Source organism: Chelonoidis abingdonii, chromosome 1, assembly GCF_003597395.2.
Source record: "Chelonoidis abingdonii isolate Lonesome George chromosome 1, CheloAbing_2.0, whole genome shotgun sequence".
NCBI lineage: Eukaryota > Metazoa > Chordata > Testudines > Testudinidae > Chelonoidis > Chelonoidis abingdonii.
In genome coordinates this window covers 228,685,988-228,707,431 of record NC_133769.1, presented here as the reverse complement: position 1 = coordinate 228,707,431, position 21,444 = coordinate 228,685,988, and the positions used below count along the sequence as shown (strand labels likewise).

Below are 21,444 nucleotides of genomic sequence, written 5' to 3'. Positions count from 1 at the left end.
CCAATTTCTTCCAGATGTTGAATGAACAGGAGCATAAACAAGCTTTTTGTCAACTAAACAGGATTTTTTTTTGTTTTTTTGTGGAGATGGGGAATACTACTTATACTTGCATCTTAAAAGGGACACAAATCTTAATGTCTTTTAAGCTTCAAATCTGAACTTTTACATTTCACATTTAAATTTTCAATAAAGGCCTCCAGAAGTAAATGTATCCCACTTTGTCAGAGAAATTTAACAATGGAGAAGTGACTAGAATAAGTTATTCCTGTGAAACCGAACTCAGCTCTATGTGAACTGCCTTCCATGCCAGCAACACTTAGTTTTACTACCATGGGGTCTTCCTGACTCTCTACGTGAGCTCTGCTGAAAGAACAGAATTAACAGTAACTGAAGGGTCAGTACAGTGGCACTTCAGACAAGGGGAAGTTTAATTCTCACATTTAAAAAAAAAAGTCCTTAAAATAGGAAGGAAAAGTTTCTCAGAAGAGTGGATTTAAATTCCTGACTTTCTATATAGTTGTCTCCCCTGTTTATCTGAATGGCTTCCTCCACCTGCACCTCTGCTCAACTCCGCCATGGTGGAAACATCACTCTGAATGCTCTTGTGGTTATAGCAAGAGAAGCACTGTTGATTATCACCTGTAAGGATGTCTTAGCCACCAATTATGTTTCTGTAAGGATGTCATAGGCTTAATTATGTTTCTGGGCTCTTCCTTGTTGTCATGCAGGAGCTTCAAGAGGAAAGCCTTTGCTTTCTCCCAGTTTAGAAAGGTCACACTTGGCCGGTAAGACCTGGCACTTAGCCATGCATAGTTGTAAGGAAGCAGAGAAGAACATTTTTCTCACAAGTAGATCAAGCCTTCAAGTATGTCCTTGGGGAGGGTGATCTTGGCTGGACCAGAAACTGACAAGATGTCAAACAGCGTGCAGGATTTCTGATCTAACAGAGATCTCTATCTCCAGAGTCTCAGCAATCCTCAAGGATCTCCTCGAAAGACAAAATCCTCTGGCGCCAGTACCAATGCTGAGGACACTGCTTCATTCAATGACAAAGAGTTCCTTTGGTTTCTTTGATGGTGAGATGCTGTTGTTGCTCTGTCCCTAAATCTGCTTCTTCCTCGTGCTCTGACATAGGTGATCTGGCCAAAGATGAAGGTGAGGAGTTTGGTGGAGACCGGGCTTCTCTATACCTGAGATAGTGGACCACAGTTCTCCAAATAGGCCTATAGTGACTTACAACAGGAATGTGGCTTACCTGTTTGGTATTGGCCAGATCAGTGGCCAGTCCTTATGAGACACTGGTGGCTGAGCCCTGTAGGGAAAGATGCAGGTCTTTCTTCAGTGTCCACCTAACCTCAGAGGAGAGGATTCTCTGTTCGAAGATGAGAACAACATTTGCCTTGGTGATGGTGTGGAGGAATACACCTCCTTTAGGGGCATCATCAATGCACATGGTGATCTCACTACTGGGTTCTGTATTGGTACCAGTATTGATCTCCCAGGGATGTAGGCATTGACAATGGGAAGTACATCACTGGAGCCAGTATTGGTACCAGAGGAGTCTGTCTCTGTGTTGTGGGCTGCTCATTATCACTAGTCCTTGATGCCACATGAGGCTTGATGGTTTTATCTCTAGAGGCTTTACGTGGTCTGTCCTTATGGGAGGACACTGACCTCTGCCTGGACTCTCAGCTTCTGTGTTGTGAGCACCCCCTCTCAGTGCCAAACTTCGGTATCAGAGTCATTGGTGCTGGCTTCAGTGTTGATGATACCAGGGTCAGCTTCAGCATCTGGGACATCGGAGCTAGTGCCAGGTCTTTTCTCAGTGCCAGTGTTCAGCACTGCTTGTCTGCTAGATAAACTGGCCTCATCCAGCAATCTAACTGCTAGCAGAACTCTGGAGCCCATCTCCTCAGGGTCTGATGAGACTTTCATGGATTGCTCCTGGAGATGGAGTTTCAAGACATTTTACATGTCCTAGCAGAGAATGATAGGCACACTGAACATCTACTCAGTATATATGACTCTCTTAAACAGAAGAGACATTTGCTGTGCCCATCTTTTAGGGGAGTTAATCTATCACAGGATAGAAAGGTCTTGAAGCCCTTGGGTTTTGAGTCTGTCATGTTAAGTAGCCCTGTAATGGGGAGTCCATCCAGGAGGTGTCTAACCATCCAGATGAGTAGATATAGATTACAGTGGTCATATGTGGAAGAATGAGAAGAGCAATGAAGGTTTGTAGAAGATTTTTGAGACAGTTTAGCTAAAACTAAGAACTAGTGGCTTAGACACTTGCCAGGCTCTGCCTTGTGGCCATGGGTGGTAATAAGGTATTGAGGGAGGACTGTAGCTGTGTCATTCTTTATGCCCTACCATGGGAGCATGAGGAGGCACAGAATGCATGTGTGGCCCAGATGGACACTACTATATAAAAAAAAAAAAAATCTTGCATGAACTTACAGTGAGATCTACTCTCACACATACTTGAAGAAATTTTACTTTTTAATTTCTAGAAAGATATTTCACCCAGTGCAGAGTGAAAACCAATCACAAATATTTTTGAACTACATGTCGCCATCCCTTTGCAGGCAAGCAAACCAAATTATCTGCAATTGAAGAATCTGAAAATATTCCAATACCACACAATCCAATAAATTGCATTGAATTTTCCTGTTAAATTGCTGTTTGTTCTTGCATCAAATTAGGAGCTGTATAAACATAACAACTGTATGCAGGTTACGAATTACTGTTACTTTGCTACATCATTTCTCTGCTAGGTTAAAAACACTGTTTTCAGATTGCATGGCAAATAAATGGAACACTAATATCTTGTACTTCCTTCTCTGGGGAAATTTAATAAATTCACAAATATGAAAAGCCTTTTAGGATGAAATCTTAGCCATACTGAAGTAATTGAGCAAAACTTCTCAACCACCAGGATTACATACACAAACTGCATACTAGCAACCACATTACAGAATGATATTTTAAGCAATAGTATTTTTGTTAGTTCTAAACCAAATTTCTTCAAGCATGTCAAATCTCCTTAACTTCACTAAAGACTAAATTCAGCATAATATTTAAACAATTTTAAAATATAAGCATGTAGGAAACAAAATATCTATAAATGTCAAGATACGCACAACCAGAATTATTTTAATGTAATTAAAATTCAACTTTGAAATTGAAACACATGAAAAATTTCAGGCTAGAAGTTATTTTCGGAGACTACTATAAGCAGTTGAAAATAAATTCCAACTAGATTATTCCACAACTAGAGAAACTATCACAGATCTACAAGTCTCATTTAAAATTGTGTTAAACAGGTTGTAATCATATCAGATCACCTTCAGTCCATTCAGTGCCGTAGAAATAAAGTGCTGGATGTCAGAGCAACTTATACTTCCCGTATTTGACACACACAGATGCTTTTCACACCTGAATTCAAGCAGACAAGTGAGCAGAAAAGCAAAAAATAATAAGCAGTGCAGAGAGCTCCAGATTAGGTGGCTTTTAGAATAAAGCAGGATTTTGTTGGGGTTTTCCACTTCTGGGCAGTGTCAGTTGTTTGTTCATCAGGGTCACATCTAAGCATTGTTTTCTCTTTCAGTGAAAAAAGATAAACTGCTGTCTTTCATCAGATAAACTGTATAAACACACTTAAGGCTAATAGCCAGTGCTCTGAATACTGAATGAATAGGCAGATGTGCTTTCAAAGATTAAAAGTTCTTTTTCAAAATTGCTTTATCTCTTGAAGTTTTTAAGAAAAGGGTGTGACAGACCCAAACCAGTGGGGTACAGGAGTCTGGTATTTTTTTTATCATGTCTGTGTATGAGATGGGCAAATTTGTAAAAAGTTCTAAGGAGATTACTCCACTTAATTACAGAGGGGAGTGTTTATTGGATACAGCTGGAGAGCCCTATCTCCAAATTGTTCAGATAACTAAGAGAAAGCACCCCCTAGGGATCTCAATTCATATTTCTGCATCACTGTAAATAGCCTAAAAATTGCCTAAAGAAAAGAAAAAACATGGTTGAAAAAGTGGGGATGATGGCACGAGGTGAGGACAGAATGTATGTTACCAAGGGAGGGGGAAGCCTGCCCTTCCCATCCTAATGTTAGAGGATGTGTTACTATATGTGACAGACCCAGGCCAGTGGGGTGCAGGAGTCTGGTCCTATTGGCATCCCAAGGGTGGGCGGGCAAAGCCCGCCCACTTCTAAAGGACCTCCCCCCAGCCTAAGGGGAGGATCCACAGGGCTAGAACGACCAAGTAATCCGGGGGATCAACTAACGAAAAAAAAGCAGAGCGGGAAGTTGAGGTCACAGGGCCTACGAATGGGAACGCCATGGGGACACGAGCAGAGAACCCCAGACAACGCCCACTGTTCCTTCGAAAGGGCGTCAAGGGAGCCAGTGGACGCCGCCACAGAGAACTCCGCCGGATGCATGACGGACAGGAGACGGAAAAGGCCCACAGTCGACAAGAAATCCATCAGCCAACCTCCTCTCCCCGGTGCTGTAGATGGCTGTTTGCCAGGGCAATGAGGAGGTTGAGAAGAATCGCCGCGACTTTTGTGGGGCACGGATGGGAAGTGCGTCAGATAAAGTGTGAAGGGGAAAAGTTGCTACCAGAAGACACGCAAGAAGCATATGTCAGGAGGAGCCGGACAGGGGTTGCACCCTGGCGGCACTCGTAAAGAATGTGCGCTAAGTCTCCTTCTTGCCCAACAGAAAGGGCAGGTGTTGGGACAGTGGGTGAACCGCGCCAAGTACACGCCCGTGCTCACGACCTATGGAGAGGAGCCGCAAGCTGACATCCCCCAGTGGACCGCGGGACAGGGCAGAATACGAAGCTGGACCCACTGGGCTTCTCACGCCTGTAGAGGTGGCAGGAGTCCCGCCATTGACGAGGTGGACGCTGTTGCACTGAGTGGCGAGGTAGTGAAGGTTGGAGCACGGAGTGGACAAGATTCCGGTGGCGCGGTCTGAGAACAGAACCGGCGCCATGTGTGCAGCCGGCTTGCAAGGTGAAAGGGGTGAAGGGCGGCCGATTGGGTGCCACGGGGGCAGGGGCCCAATAAAAGTCCACGGGGCCCGGGGGTGCAGGGTCTGGAGAGAGCAAATATCACTGGTCACGGTGCGACAGATAGTTGTTTCTGTTCCCTGAGTGACCAGAGCAGCGGCTGGCCTAGAGAATCAGGACGCTGGCGGAAACAATGAAGGGCAGACAGGCCTGGATTAAAATACCGCAGGACAAGGCAGGCTAATCAGGGCCTACCTGGGTTTAAAAAGGAGCTCACTCCAGTCAGTCCAGAGGGAGCCAGAAGAGAGAAAGTAGTGTGTGTGAGGAGCTGGGAGCATAGATAGGTTGCATAGGAGCTGAGAGGAGAGTGCTGTGCTGCTGGCGAGGATAAGCGAGGACAGCCATATCAGCCCGACGAGGAAGGTCCTGTGGTAGGATAAAGATAGGTTTGGAGGAGAACCATGGGGAAGTAGACCCAGGGAGTTTGTATCTTGTCATGTCACTGTTACAGGAGGCACTATAGAAAGCTCAATCCACAGGGGCCAGGCCTGGAGACCGCGGAGTAGAGGGCGGGCCCAGATTCCCCCCAAACCTCCCAGCTCCTGATCAGACACAGGAGGAGTTGACCCAGACTGTGGGAAAGATCACTGAGGTGAGCAAATCTGCCAATAAACACAGGACCCACCAAGGTAGAGGAGGAACTTTATCACAAGGGTTATTGATGCTTCATGTGAAAATCACTCTTGAGCTAGCTGGATAAAGAGAGAGATTTCAGTGATGTCAAAAGGTACTTGAAAAGACACTTTAAAATAACACGTTAAGATGAATAATAAAAAGCGCTTATCGGGGTGGAAGAAGAGTTATTTATATAGTGCTATGTGTACATGACACTTTAAAGACAAAAATTACAAGCCCAGCACCAATCGCTTGTAGACAATCCTACAAATGATGACAAACAATGAAAATGGGAGACGGTACAAAAATATAATATGGCTAAGTTGGTCTACTATGCAGGCAGCTTGACAGTTCTGTATTTATTATTTTTTCATATTTTTATTTGCTGTTGCTAAATGAAGATTTACAACAACAACCGAAGAGTTCCTTTAAAATAAAATAGAAGGTGTAGACAGACATCAGCACTTTTAGAAGCAAGAGTTCAAATATGTATTTGTCCATTTGTTTACTGAAAGAAAACCTTGGCTAGTTCCATGAGATTAATTACCTATTAGCCACTTTACTATGTTATTTACAAATACAGTAATTTAAACTAGTAATAATGTGTGGTTTCACAGAAGCATTAAAAAGGTAGGAAATGCCTGAATTCAGATTGCATGTTCAGCCTTCGTTCTACTCTGTTGTGAGCATGCTTTATAACACACTCAATGGCATGATTACAGACTGTCAGGTAATCCAGTATCATTCCATTTTTTCCTATAATTTTAAATGCACACATATAACATCCTGTAGTATTCTGTGTACGCAGACAGTCATTGATTGTTATTTACAGTATATGAAAAGTAAACAGCACATGCATTTTACCTACCACTACTGCACTTAACATACAACTTAAAACGTACTGGTATTTTGACAGTGCAAGAGTCATCTTTTGTTCCTTCCTTTATGTAACTCTCCCACACTGCACTGTTCCATTGTGTGCTCCTGGTGAGCTACAGTGTGAAAGCGAAGTACTAGCAGTGCTCTGTGGGGCGGGGAGGGGAATAACATAACAGTGTTGCCAACTCTCATGATTTTATTGTTAGTCTCACAATACTCGATAGGTTTCAGAGTAGCAGCCGTGTTAGTCTGTATCCGCAAAAAGAACAGGCGTACTTGTGGCACCTTAGAGACTAACAAATTTATTTGAGCATAAGCTTTCGTGGGCTACATCCGATGAAGTGGACTGTAGCCCATGAAAGCTTAAGCTCAAATAAATTTGTTAGTCTCTAAGGTGCTACAAATACTTCTGTTCTTTTTACAATATTTGATATTTTACTTAAAGACCCAAATCCAGGAGCTGAGTGATCACTCAGCTTCCATTAAAAAAAAAAAAATGTTTCTAGCTCTTGTGGTTGCAGAGAAAAAGCCTGAAAATGCAATGTGAGCATACACTAAAGACCCAGAAAGCAAAAGGCAACAGTTTAGCTAAGTAGAAATTACGTAAACAAATGGAGCAAGGCATATTGGAATCACAGATGAGTAAAAAGCTTAGCAAATGAAATAAAAAGAACAAACGCAGAACTGAATCTATGCACCATGCTCCTAAATGCCTTATCTCAAAGAAACAAAAAATAACAGCTAAATGAGGTATGTGAACAATATTTGAGTGAATACAGTCGCTTGCTTTCTCTCTCAACTGGAGATTCACAATGGAAGGTGAGATTTCTGGCAAGAACATTGATGAAAAGTAAGGTAAATATTCTTGTAGCAGACATCGTTCACTCTCCTTCCTCCCTTTATTTATTTTTAATCATAACTTCTACTGACTATGGCTTGTGCAAATGAAGAGATCATTTCTCCTAGTATCACTCAGAAATTTCACCATTTGTGGGCTGCAGTTTAAAAAAACAGTTCAGAATCAGTTTTCTGTCATTTGAGGAGGATTCTATAGTCAATCTACATATCGTGGTGGAAATCCTTCTGTGCTTTCTCATGAGAAACACTGTCAGCAACTAGCATGCTCCAGATTGCACCATCCAGCACAGAAAACTGCTTTTATGAAACCTCCCCTTTTGTAGCAATTAGCAACCAATGGGCTGTTACACAGTTCTAAGCCTGTTTCTGCAGCTGTTAGGAATCAAGCAGGTTCAGAGTCTTTGCTGTTGTGGCTCCTTGCCCACCATTCCAGCGTCAATAATGTGTGCAACCCAGAAAGGAACAAGGGATGATGCTGCTTAAAGATAGCTATGATCTCTTGGTTCATTCACTGTACCAACAAAGTTATGTTCACTGATAAAAGAATAATTATGGCTAGTCTGCACAACAAACAATTCAGAATTGTCACACAACCTACAACATTTTCTCTTATTATACTATATTTTCTGTGTAACATTTTGTAAAATGGCATTTATTCTATGTCTATCCTGCCACCCATTTATTTTCCTTTTCTTCTGCATCATCTGGTACAAGCAGCATTTTCATATTTTTAAAAACAATCTGTATTCTTTCCCTCAGTGGAGACATAATACATTTTTTCCAATGCCATGCCCATGTCCCCCTCCCCACCCCAATAGTGGTGTGCTCTTTCTTTGCATCAGGAGCTTCTTGATACCTCACAGGTTTGCAGATAGAAGTGCCTATCTGTAAAGGTACTTACATAGCCCTAGTCACCACAGTATCAGAGCAATTCACAGTCACTAATGGTTTTTATTCACATGACAGTCCTGTGAGGTAGAGAAACATCCCCATTTTATAGATGCAATAGAGCAACTCGGGACAGAAGCAGGAATAAACCTCATTTTTCCTGACTCCCGGTTCTATGCTCTGGTAATCCACCAGATAACATTGCCTTTTGCCATCTTCTGTTGCATTTCTTTTGTCTTCCCTGTGTTCCTTTCTTTTTATGCTTATGGTAAGTTATAGCCAGTGACAAAAGATAGTAATATTACAGATTTTTCTTGATCATGGTAATGAAAATGAGAATACTTAGTTCTTCTGTAGTAAAGTTATAATGCCAGGACTGAAAAAAACAGTTCGATAATATTCTCAAAAGTTAACTGATAAAGAAACTGTTCCACTATCCTAACTCATAGTCCCTTCTGCAACAGTGATGGACAGTTACTACTGCCTTGGATCCAATCACAAACACCTTCCCCTCCCCCACACCTGCCTGAAAGGAGGACCTGTGGAATGCCCTTCAGACATATTCAACCCTCTGGCAAACACAATCGCCCCATCCCCAAAACCCCCGAAATCCAACAACCAAGAAAGCTGGTAAGATTGAACATTTGGAAAGTAAGTTTTACTGTAATCAGCACAATAAAGGAATTTCCACCACCCTCCATTTTGTTTCCTTCTTACTTTATGTGACATTTTTCTTCTTCTTTTTGTTCCTTCTTCCTCCATCCTTTTTCCCTGTTCTGTGACCTTTTACCATCTTTTTCTGCCCTTTTGTCCATCCTGCTTAGTTTTATACCTTAAAGTTCTTTTCTTTGGAGGTTTTTGTATTAAAAAAATTCTTTACCGGGCAGCAAAGTATTAGTAGCAAATAATATAACGAGAACTGCAAGGGAAAATTGATTAGCAATCTCGTCCATTTCCCTTACCAGCCCTTTCAAGGATAAAGTTCTTTGGCACAGCATGAACAAGGAAACTGACTGGAACTTATCTGTTTCGTTCTGCATGGAGCTCTGGAGTGTGGAATACAAATGGAAAATGACCAGGATCGTGTGATCTTAGTTTTCCTCTACAGCAAGCACCTTTCGCAGAGAGACAGCTTTAAAGGGAAAAGTCAGCTCTGTGTATGAAGCTTTGCAGATATCTGTTTGGGTGGCCGGAGTGCGGTAAGTATCAGAACAGCCAGAACACAGCAGGCAGCAGTCTCTACAGATCTAGGAATTGCCAATTGAGCAGCATTGCTCGAAGGCCTTCCTCAGGGCAGCATTTTACAGTCCCATTCCTCTCTCCCCCAATAATTTTTAAGGGATTTTTACAAAGTGCTTAGTAGCTCTCATCTGTAAGCTTGTATTTTACGATATTTTTTAAAAAGCAAGTACTTTTGTGTCAAAGTCTTGTTAAATTTATTTTGTCAACAAACAGTTAAATCAGACTACAGACATTTCATCCTGTAGACTGTCTGGCTATTATATAGCCCTGTTCTCCCCCCCCCCCCCCCCCCGGCCCTTTTTTTTTTTTTTTTTAAGGCAGGAAAAGGAGAGACACATGGCATATTGTAAGCTTAAAAGTCTATTAAAGGAACCTTGTAGCTTCATTTCATGAACTCACAGACTTCTGCTTTTAAATGCATGAATTTAGAGATCTTTATCTTCCAAATAAGCACACAAAAACTATTTGTAAAAAAACCCAAACAAAATATCAAATCATGTATTTAGTGTTTCTCCTTTAAATGTGCTAGATAATTTCATCAGATGCACTACCAATTGACACAAATTCTCCTTGCAATTACATGAAGTAATGATTGCTGTTTAGATTTCATTACTTTGGTGAAAAAAGGTGCGACAACATCAAGAAATTACTAATTTTAGTTTTTCCCATTCATAGAGCAAACTCCAAACGTCACCTCAGAGAAAATGAAATACTAGGACGCTCTTTCTTTTTCTACGAAGGAAGAGGAACTTTAATCATACTAAATTATTTTGGAGAAAAAAACTGGATTTTTAGTAAGCAAATACTTGAAATGGCTACACATCCTAGAGAGATGGTGTAACAGTTACTGCTTATGTGAACTGCCAAGTTACATTATCTTTAGAGTAAAAGACTGGAAAACAAGTAGTATAAAAATTGAAAACATGTGTGTAAGTTTAATGGCCAAACTGACCGAAGGGGAAAAAATTACAACAAAACAGTTCCAGGACAGACTATGTCTTCACATAGTAATCCCTTATTTTAATATGTTCCTCTTTAACAGAGCTGGACTTCTGCTCAAGATCCTGACTAATACAAAATAGTTTATTTTCATATATACAATTTTTGTCCACTATGAAAAGAACCAAAGAGCCCTCCTACCAAACATCAGTGCTCTGCAAAGTATAAGTTACAATATAGTATAAGATGGTTATAAACAACAAAAAAAAAGCTTGTTTAAAAAGAAATACCTCCTCTCCCATGGTGACGTAAAGCTGCCTTTCTACAGTTAAAAGTGTCCAAGAAGAGAATTGGAGTTTTCCTACTTCCTTGTAATAGCAAAACTTAAAGTCTAAAAGACCAAGCCTAAAACTGAGTCACATTTAGGGCTCTCTGAGCTTTGAGGAAAACAAAGCTTGCATTTGTTTATATCACAGGAAGCCTGGAACTTTTCGTAGTTTTACTTACTTTGGGGTAGAGGTTTTTGCCTTTCCAGACAGAAAACTCAGCTTCACTGGCTTCATGTATATGATAGCCAGAAAAGGCAACATAAGCAGTAATATGCAAAAAAAAAAAAAAAAAAAATTGTAAACAGCTCAGACAGAAAATCTTTGAACACATAAATCATATAATTCAACTGAAAAATTATTTTGGTCTTTGTCACAATCCAACTACCCAATTTTCACCAATTCAAAAACTAGGAGCTAAAATTCCATGTGATTTATTACTTTTTCTAAAAGCTGCAATATCACCATGAATCCTCTCTTCCACAACAAAGTATAAAATCTTAACACTTCCATGTCCCCTATAAAGACATTCATGCAAATATATAAGAATGACTGGAAATGGAAAATGATAATATGGATACAGAAGAATAAATCAGAGGAGGCCATACCTCTCTCACTTTTATTTGAGCTATGCACTGTGTTGACCAAGCTTCAGAACATTCTACAAAATCCCAAATACACATGTGTATATATAAACAGACTTACATGTTCTATACATCTAGTATTAAAAATCAACTCTCTCTGATGGTAAAATGTAGCAGCCATTCTAATAGCACCATCAATACCAATACAACAAAATTTAGGCATAAGGACATGAAGCAAAATATCTTAACAAATAAGAACAGGAATTTTGAAAGAAGATCATAAATTATCTAGTCAGGACAGCCAACCAGACGTACCTACTGCTGGGAAATGCGCCACAGTATTTTTTAACGACCAGAAATGATCACAAGATTGGTTTTACCTCTCATGTGGGAGACAAACCCTCTGACTCTTTGACAGCATCTCTATAAGCACAGTAACCACCCTAGCACCACACTGTGGAACAGGTTTAGTAATGGCTCAGATGGCAGTATGCAACCTGAGTCATCAAAACCACTTCCTGAAGAAGATGTTAATTTCAAACTTCCACTGAACAAATTCTTTTAAAGTCATAATGAAATATATCCTTTTCAGTTTTACAGAATATAAAGTTGGGGTTCTTTTTTTAAAAAGCCTAAAACACATTTTGATTATATAAAACACAATCAATTGTATTTTTTAAAATCCTCTGCTAAAGATATTTTTTAAAAAAAAGCCAAATATACAGATTCAGAAAAAAATCAATTGATTAATTCAAATTGATAGAAAATTATGACTGTACAAACTGTCATTCCAGTTGCTTGATGCAGTTCAGTTTGCTTTATGTAACATGAAACAATTATTTAATCAGAAATCTTAATACCTAATGAATATGGTTACATATGCAACATCAATGCTGAATTAGATTTGTTATTTTATTATTTGTGCCAAGCTATTTGCTATCTTAACTTCCCATGTTCATGTAGGCAAATAGTATCAAATGTCTGCTCATTAAAACCTTCCTGAGCTTTAAAAAGGCTACCAACCCCCTCTCTCCCAAACAAAAGTTCCAACGTATAATTAAGGATCACCAGCATTGAGGTTAAATTCTCAAACAAAAGCAAACAAAATAGAAGCAGAAAAGAAAAACTCATTTCAAGTAAATCTACATCCTAGAAATTTCACAATATGGTCTATGAACTGCCACAAGTGCCAAAACAAGCCTTTGAAAGCACTGAGTTTCAAATGGAGGATTTTACAAAGTTGTAACAGTTCATCCTTACCTGCAATTGTCAGGTAAACCACCTTAGGATCTTGTTAGGAAAAAAAATACAATTGTTTCTTTGATGTAGACAAAGTCTCAGGAACCAGTTTTGCTTATGATCACGATATTAGTGATCAGGATTTATTTAAAGTAGGTTTTGCTGCTATTTTACATGTGTTGCATCACACTGTCAGCCAGTTATCTGGGAGCTCATCAGATAGAAAGTAAACTCATTCTACATTTTAGATACATACCAAGGAGCCCTGGTATTTATCAAAGCATGTTCATTGTACTGGAGTTGAAACCGCTGGGGAATGGAGAGAAGCAGAGCAGCTGCTCCTTTCTAGAAATTCACTATCACATTAGTTCATGTCCCCACAGAAAATCTCTGAAACTCAGCAATATGGAAATCAGCTTCATTTTTGCCTAAATAAAGCATGGTGGTTTCTTGGAAGCGATCCATCCCCAAATGGTTCTACTTTTTTGTTTTCCAGGCCGAAATATTTTGAGATTTCATAGATTTTGTTTTTCAGGGTACACCACCAGAGCAGAAGTCCATGGCTCCCAACCAGGAATCAAAACCAGACTCTCCATAGTATTGCTACTGACATCACTAGCTGTTATATAGTCTTTTCACCAGTAGATCTCTATGCAGTTTTTAAGTAATTTAAGTAAGCAAAAGGAATCTAAAATCAACTGTGGTCATTATGTATATTATAACTGCATTTCCTTCATTGGACAACGCTTTCCTTCACTTTGTTATGTGATGTATGTGCAAAGCACGGTGGTATAGGCAATGTTAAAACATCCTATATTTATGTAGTCTATACTGCAATAACAGTTTTTAAAAATAATGATCTTCAGTGACAGAGCACTGTTATGTGGTAGACTCATTTTTTAAAAATGCCACTGATACACCTACATGTTCTCTGTTAAAACCCAGGGCAAAGCCATTTCACTGACAGCTGGGTTATTCCCATTTATCAGAGAGTAGCTTGAACATTTTACAATCCAAAGAGTGAAATCATGATATCACAGGTATGTTTGGGGAAGGGGGAAAGAATATGGAAGATGAGAAGAGACACTGCTCACTGATGCATCACTCTTCAATAGCGATTCAGCAGAGACTCAGTGCCAGTCTAGGTTATCAAATTTGTTTCTCTCTATTAAACTCAATTTTCCATTTCCTGCTCCATTCTCTTTGTACCTGTTTTCCTGTATGAGATTATGGTTTCAGAATCCTAGTAAAAGGTATAGATCTAAACTGTCCTTCATCTGAGAGCTAGCTGTGTTTTACCTATCTCATGAAGATCTGGTGTCATTAATTAGCTTTTATTGCTGCAAATTGTTTATACTAAAAAGGATAAATAATATTCTTGAGAATTTTGTGTTGCACTTTACAATTTCAAAGTACTGTTCATAATTTCCAAATGATATTTTTGCAAAAAAAAATTAATCCTACATTGTTAATACTTCACCACTGAAGCACCAATGGATAATGTTCATCACTTAAAATGGAAGTTTTATATTCAAAGAATTATCTCATGGTAGATTAGAGATGAGGAGGTAAGGAATGGTAAAGAAATGGACCAGAATGAGTGGTTTGGTGTCAGAAGAGCTACAGAGGTACAAAAGCAAGGGACCTCATGATGTGGGCGTTTCATGCATGGAGTGGCTACAGAATCATGTTTCTAGGCTACAAAATACTATATGCTACTATTGTTCTCATATCCCTTATTTTGAGCTTTAGTTCTAACTATTTTTAGCGTTCAACTCTGTAACTGCTTTTAAGTCTAATGTCATACCTGGAAAAGTGCAGCGTGGAGAAGGGTGACAAAGGGGTAAAGAGCAACTTATGTGAAGTGAATTCTCCCTTTCCTTCTGTCTTCACAAAAGAGATGAGTGGAGACACTCCCCATTTGAGATGATCAGGGTGAACTATCAGAAATAATGGTGTTTAAGAAGAAACTTAATAAATACAAAGTTTTAAAGGAACTAAAAACCAAAGCTGCCTTCCTGCCAACCAAAACGTATAAGTTCTTTAAAACAGCGATTCTCTATACATTGCTCTTTATGGTCCTACAGGCAGCTCTTACTGCATAGGTGATGGATTAGTGATCCACTCAGTTTAGTTGGATCTCAAGAAGAAATGCACAAGAATGTCAGTCACAGGACCATCTACCTAATATATTGTGCAGCACAGGGAGCACTGAGCAAACTCAGCAACTCCTATACTGCTGTTCAGTTACCCTCTATTACACGGAAGAATAAAGAAACAGGAACAACTGGTATTCCCTCCCTCCATAATAAGCAAAAATGGAGTTCCTCTTCCTCCCAACGGCCAGCATGAGCTCTTGAGAAAGATGGGAGTGGAGATGGAAGAGGAGGGAGGAAGACAAGGTGAGTGAGGTAATCTTTTATTGATTATTTTGTGCCACTTTTAGACTCTATTTGATTGAGTGGCTCTCTAAGCTCAGTGGCTCTCAACCTTTCTAATTTTCTGTACCCCTTTCTGATTTGTCTTGTGTATGCCCAAGTTTCACCTCACTTAAAAACTACTTGCTTACAAAATCAGACAAAAAATATAAAAGTGTCACAGCACCCTATCATTGAAAAAATTGCTTAGTTTCCCATTTTTACCATATAATTATAAAATAAATTAATTTTAATATATATATATATTGTACTTACATTTCAGTGTGTTGTATACAGAGGAGTATAAACCAGTCATTGTCTGTATGAAATTTTAGTTTGTAGTGACTTCACTGGTGCTTTTTATGCAGCCTCTTGTAAAACCAGGCAACTATCTAGATGAGTTGATGTCTCCTCCCCCGCCCCCCTCCAGAAGGCCTCCCGAGAACCACTGCTTTAGCTGTTAAATGTTGGGTGCGTATGGTAAGTGTTATGCAAGCATTTCCTAGTTGCAGCCTGAGAAGTTACTAAATACAGGAAATAAAGTATTCTAACTGCAAATATGATGTAATCACATCCCATTAAAATATTTGTTAAGGAAAATGTGAATACAGAAGAAGGATGGTCTTGTAATTAAGACACCAGTCTAAGACTCTAAGGATTTTGGATTAAATTCCTGGCTATGTTGCAGACCTCCTGTCTGACCTTAGACAAATCACTTTTCGGTTCCCCATCTGCAAAATAGGGATAATGATACTTCCTGCCCAGTAAAAAGTGGACTAAGACCTCCTCTTATTTCACAAAAGCCATTTAATATCTACCAGATGGACACTTCAAATTTGACCATATTAGATGAGTGACTAAAAGGTGAACAGGTCTATATCCTATTTTATACAGAGCCCATTTACCAAAAATGTCTGTATCTTTACAGAAAACTATCGTATGTACGCTTGGCAGAATTAAATTTTTTAAATATAATTTTGAAGGATAATATCAAAATTTATTTTTAAGCTTATATTTTTAAATTTTATCAGTGGTGGAACATTGCGGGATGGGGTGTCAGACAATTATTTAGTGACCGTAGAGACTGAAATAAAAAAAGCTTTATAACCATTAAAACCGTCAATACCACGTCAAAATATGCAAATTAAACATCCTTAAATAAAAAGTTCTCAAGCAGCATGTTTGTTTGTTTTTTTACTTTACCTATCTCTACATTTCAATTATCATTGATTGAAATACTTTTTTGTTGGTTTGGGTGTGCATGGAAATCAAAGTTTACCAATATTCACTGATAAAAATAGAATTCTCCCAAGCCTAATCATATGGTATTTGCAGAGCACTGCAGTTTGTCAATTCCAAGCCATTTGAATCAGATGTGGATAATTGAATATTGAATACCTCTACAGTTCTGGTTAAGGTCCATATGTGCATCATTCACAGGTGAATGTGTATATAGTAATTATAAACAGGGACGGCTCCAGGCACCAGCACGCCAAGTGTGTGCTTGGGGCGGCAAGCCATGGGGGGCGCTCTGCCGGTCTGCGGAGGGTCTGCTGGTCCCGAGGCTTCGGCGGACCTCCTGCAGGCGTGCCGCTGAATCTGCGGGACCGGGGACCTCCCGCAGGCAAGCTGCCGAAGGCAGCCTGCCTGCCGTGCTTGCGGCAGCAAAATACCTAGAGCCGCCCCTGATTATAAACAAACACTATTTAACATGCAAATACTGACTGTGCATCTAGCTCATCAGAATATCTGCATGCACTCAGAGTGGTAGCCATGTTAGTCTGTATCAGCAGAAACAATGAGGAGTCCTTGTGGCACCTTAGAAACTAACAAATTTATTTGGACATAAACTTTTGTGAGCTAGAACCCACTTCATCGGTTCATGCATCCGATGAAGTGGGTTCTAGCCCACGAAAGCTTATGCCCAAATAAATTTGTTAGTCTCTAAGATGCCACAAAGACTCCTCATTGTTTCTGCATGCACTGCATTTGTTTTCTTTACCTATATGCCTGCTGGAAATGAACTACTAAAAATACACATTTTCTAATGCAATAAGAAAAGTTTATGGCCCCAGACCAGGACAGCACTTAACTACATGCTACACTTAACAGAAGCTTAAATCCTACTGACTACAAGTGTTTTTCTAAAGAAAGATTCTTTCTTGAATTGGGGCCTACAAGAATCCAGTCCAAAGCAGCTATCACTATCAACTTAGGGAAAAACCCAACCTTTAATTATCCCATTCTGGGGGTAGTAACAACCTCTTTCAACATTTTCAAACAGAACATATAAGTGTTTACATTGCAGAAGAACCTAATTTGAATTTTACTGAAGATAAGCAGAATTCCAAGCATGCGTAAGTCTATCAAAACCAAGCCTCACTTATCAGACTATCCATACACATTAGATAAATATAATTGCTTATAAAGGCGAGGGAAAGGATTTTGTGCCTTTTTCACTATGGTACATACTTCATTATATACAGAAGGCATGAAAAAAAGCTAAAAAGCTTCACTCCCTGCTGCTTATTAGAAATATTAAGTCTTTTCTTCTTGTGTCTCTGGTTCTCCTTGGAGACTAGAGAACGAAGGGACCTCTCTGAGGGCTCAACTGAAAGGGTGAAGGTGTTTGAATCTTTAACAAAGAGTTCCCCCCCCCCAAAGTTTTAATTGGGATCTTCTTTATATGTTGCACAAACAAAAGAATAGCATAAAACAATTTGCATCCTCTGCAGGTCACCTATAAAAAGTTTGCCCAGTACATTTTTTTAAATGAATATCCAAAGCACGAAGTTAAAAGTTAAATTCTGTACGTACTTTTTGATGTTTCCTTTTTGGCATCCTGATGGTACAGTGACTTTATGCTGCCATGTTACTTTACATAAGAACTGGGCATTATTATTATTTGTGGTGTCATATGGGTAACCACAGTTCTAGTACAGACTTCGAAGTCTTGTTCCCAGCACTGGTAGTTATTTAGAACAAAGACCAGTGGGTGGAGGTGTGAGCACAGGAATAAAACCTTCACTGAAATAACCCATCTATTTAATAGCCTCGAAGAATGTTATTACCAGCTTCATAGGAATCTATTTTTCTGCACTTGGCACAACAGAGGACAAAAGGAGTCAGTCAAAGAAAGGAATAGGAAAGAAACCATAAAACTGTCAGTTCTACCTTATCATAAAGTTGAGTACTTTGGGGATGACAACCATGACAGAATTAAGTTACAAAATGTACCTTTTCTACTGGTGGAAAGTCATTTTCTACTTCTATTGACCTTGGTCGAAGCTTTATTGGTTTGTCTTTGAAGATATCTCCAAAACCAATCCCCTTGACCTTTTTGGGTTGGATTGCTGCTGCTCCATTGGCTCCTTCTGATTTTGTGCTGCTTGAGTCACCACCATCACTCTCAGAGCCCGTAGCATCTCTTAAACCTGCCAGAAAAGGGGAAGGGGGGAAAGAAACATTAGATATGGAGCTTGACAATATTTTAAAAACACAAAACGGTGGTCAAAGCAAATAGCAGCTTCCCTCACCCCCAAATCATAGGTAAAGTGGATGTCCTCTCTTTGTGCCAAGTACTCATTCTAGTTTTTTTTTTATTTCATCATTTTCCCATACCTCTTAGGACTTCTCTCAAATCACAAAACACACACACACACACACACAATCAAAACATTATCCCTAAAGAAGACCACTGTTATACATCAAAATATCCTTCTTCCCTAGACACAGATCACTCAAAAGAGAGTCCAAGAAATTAGAATTAATTTCAGTTCTAGTTCAGCTATCATACTTATGGCACTTAAAATTCAGGAGTCAGACCAGATATACTGTACTTTAAATCTGTATGACTCATGTGAAGCCAATTTTGCAATTAGTATCTAAAGATACATTACCTAAAGGGAAAATATAAAGCTAAAAGCTGTTTAAACAAATATGCAATCAAATAAGTGGCATAATATTATCCCTGCTGAAGAATTACATCTCTCTGTAGATTAGACAGCCTTGTAAGAAAAGCACACATGCACATCCTCCTCTAGGAATATAATAAATCAAAATTGACATTCCAATTTGCTTTACTACTCTCAATGAACAGGAAAATCCAGGCTTACCTGAAAATTTTCTTTATTCAAGTAATAAGGTCCACAGTTCTATTACAATCAGTATTTTAATTTCAGTCTGCTTGTAGTTCAAGGGCAGAACCAGAACTGTCAGTAGGGAAGTGTCAGCATATGCAGATGACATACCACACTATCTATCCTTCCCCACACACAACCACACCACTACCATCAAGACAGCCCAGTACTTGGATGAAAGCAGCTCTTGGATAAAGAGCTGTCTGAAGCTGAACCTGAGGAAGACAACGATGATGCTGGTGCACAGAGGAGAGTATTTTGAAGAGCTTGGAGCCTCAGTGCAATTTCCGTTGGTAGAAGATACACACCCACAATTGGTCAATTCAGTCCATAGTTTAGGAGTACACTTGGATTCCTCGCTAACACTGAGCTCACACATACTAGCATCTGCATGTAATGCTCTCCATCTTTGCTTTGGTAGGAAACTCCATTCCATCCTGGTGGATGAACACCTGGCCTTTGTCACCTGTCAGATGGACTACGGCAATGTGATATACTTGGGCAGGAAGCCTTCAGCACTTAGGAAAATCCACTAGTGCAGAATGCTGCAGCGCATCTCCTCTGCAACACAGGCTACCATGAACATATCAAACCCGTCCTCCACTCTTTCCACTGGTTTCCCTTTGAATTTCTAATCAAGTTCAAGATCACAGTCTTTACCTTCAAATCACTGCCTGGCCTGAGCTCAGGGTATCTAAAAGATCATCTATAAAGCTCTGGAGTGAAGAGTGATTGACAACTACACTCCTCTGGCACAACAGAACTCTCAACAATAACAGTAAAGCTCATCTGTGTGGGAGACAGAATGTTCTCCAGGGATGTTCTGAGACTGTGGAGTGATCTCTCCTAGGAATTAAGGACCATCACAAACACCACCACTTTCCACTCCAAATGCAAGGCACATTTTTTTCATCTTGCCTTCTCTGACATAAACACATAGCAACAGGTACACTGATATTAAAAAAAAATACCTTATCAAACCTAGACACTCCACTGCACACACTTTGGGGAGAGAATAAGAGAACAAACATGTAACAGCTGTGTAGTCACATTGCTAATTGCACTACTGGAGGACACTCAGATACTGGGTGATGAGCGTGGTATAAAACTCAACAGAGAATAGAATAGAATGCCCTGCCTCTTGAAGTTCTCTCCAGTTGAGGAAACTTCCACAGCCAGGAGAACTCAAATCTACTTTCCTAAATTACAGATTATGTTAAATAAACTATGTGGAAAAATACAACAAAGTATTCTACTGCAGATTATGGTAAATTCTACCTAATGACAATAAACCCAAATCCTTGGATGTTGATTTCCATCTCTATTCTGAATGATCATTTGTCTTCAGGGCAGCTGGATATCTGAACTTATTACTTAAAGAAAGCAAATTTTCAGGTAAGCATGGATACATTTTCCCATTTTTCTTAGTGCTAATTAAAATGTGTTTTCATAGTAGGGTGCCTCCGTGATAGGAAGCAGGATCATCTCTTAAATATAGACTTCCAAAACCAAGTAGATTATATATCTCCTCCATCTTCCCCTGGATACCAAGGCATGGAGAAGAATTCTTCCAAAATAAAGGGAATGGCATTAGCTGACACTGGATGACTAATATGATGAATGAATGGCGGACTAACACATCTTATTACAGGAGATATGACTATTCTGCCCTGAGACTGCCAGATCTCCTAAGGACTGGATGGGATGCATAACTAAAGCAGGGCTATTTTTTGAGTTTACTTAAGGAATGAATGCTATGACAATTGTGAGGACTACTGGGCTGAAATTTAAGTACAATATTGAGTCTCATAGAAAGTCCCAAATTTCAAATTAAAAAACCCTCATCTGATTGGTGATAGTAGCCATTGGGAGGCCTGCTCTAATAGATAGGAAATATGGTGACACTTGCTGCAGAGGTTCCATTTGGGTAGCGAGGTAAGGAGCAGGATGAGGTTACAAGGTTATGTTCTATGACTTTGTGAGGTTGGAATAAGGTTGATGCTTTAAGGAAACACTAAATGTTAGGATATAGACAAAGTTTCCTTTTTTTTTTTTAACATCCTGCTAACATTATACTACAGAGACCTGACCTGCTTGTGGGACACTCATATTCCCATATTAAGGTCCTCCAGGAGGAACTCGAGGTTATGTTTCACTGATTTAACATGATAGTTAAGCTTTGCACCAAATCGCTGTGGAAAAGCTGACCAAACTGACTGATGATGTGTGAG

The 21,444-nt window shown here is 39.5% G+C and overlaps 1 protein-coding gene across 3 annotated transcripts in view; it reads right to left on the bottom strand.

Moving 5' to 3' along the window:
• Positions 1 to 21,444, bottom strand: part of SH3KBP1 (SH3 domain containing kinase binding protein 1) — a 333,403-nt gene that overhangs the window by 97,368 nt on the left and 214,591 nt on the right. For 2 of the 3 annotated variants that reach the window (XM_032777988.2, XM_032777990.2), the window contains one exon: positions 18,312 to 18,508. In XM_032777988.2, the coding sequence (XP_032633879.1) occupies positions 18,312 to 18,508 (197 nt within the window). Of the gene's footprint in view, positions 1 to 10,798; positions 10,876 to 18,311; positions 18,509 to 21,444 lie in introns of those variants that run through there. The other variant, XM_032777992.2, reaches the window with a different exon arrangement.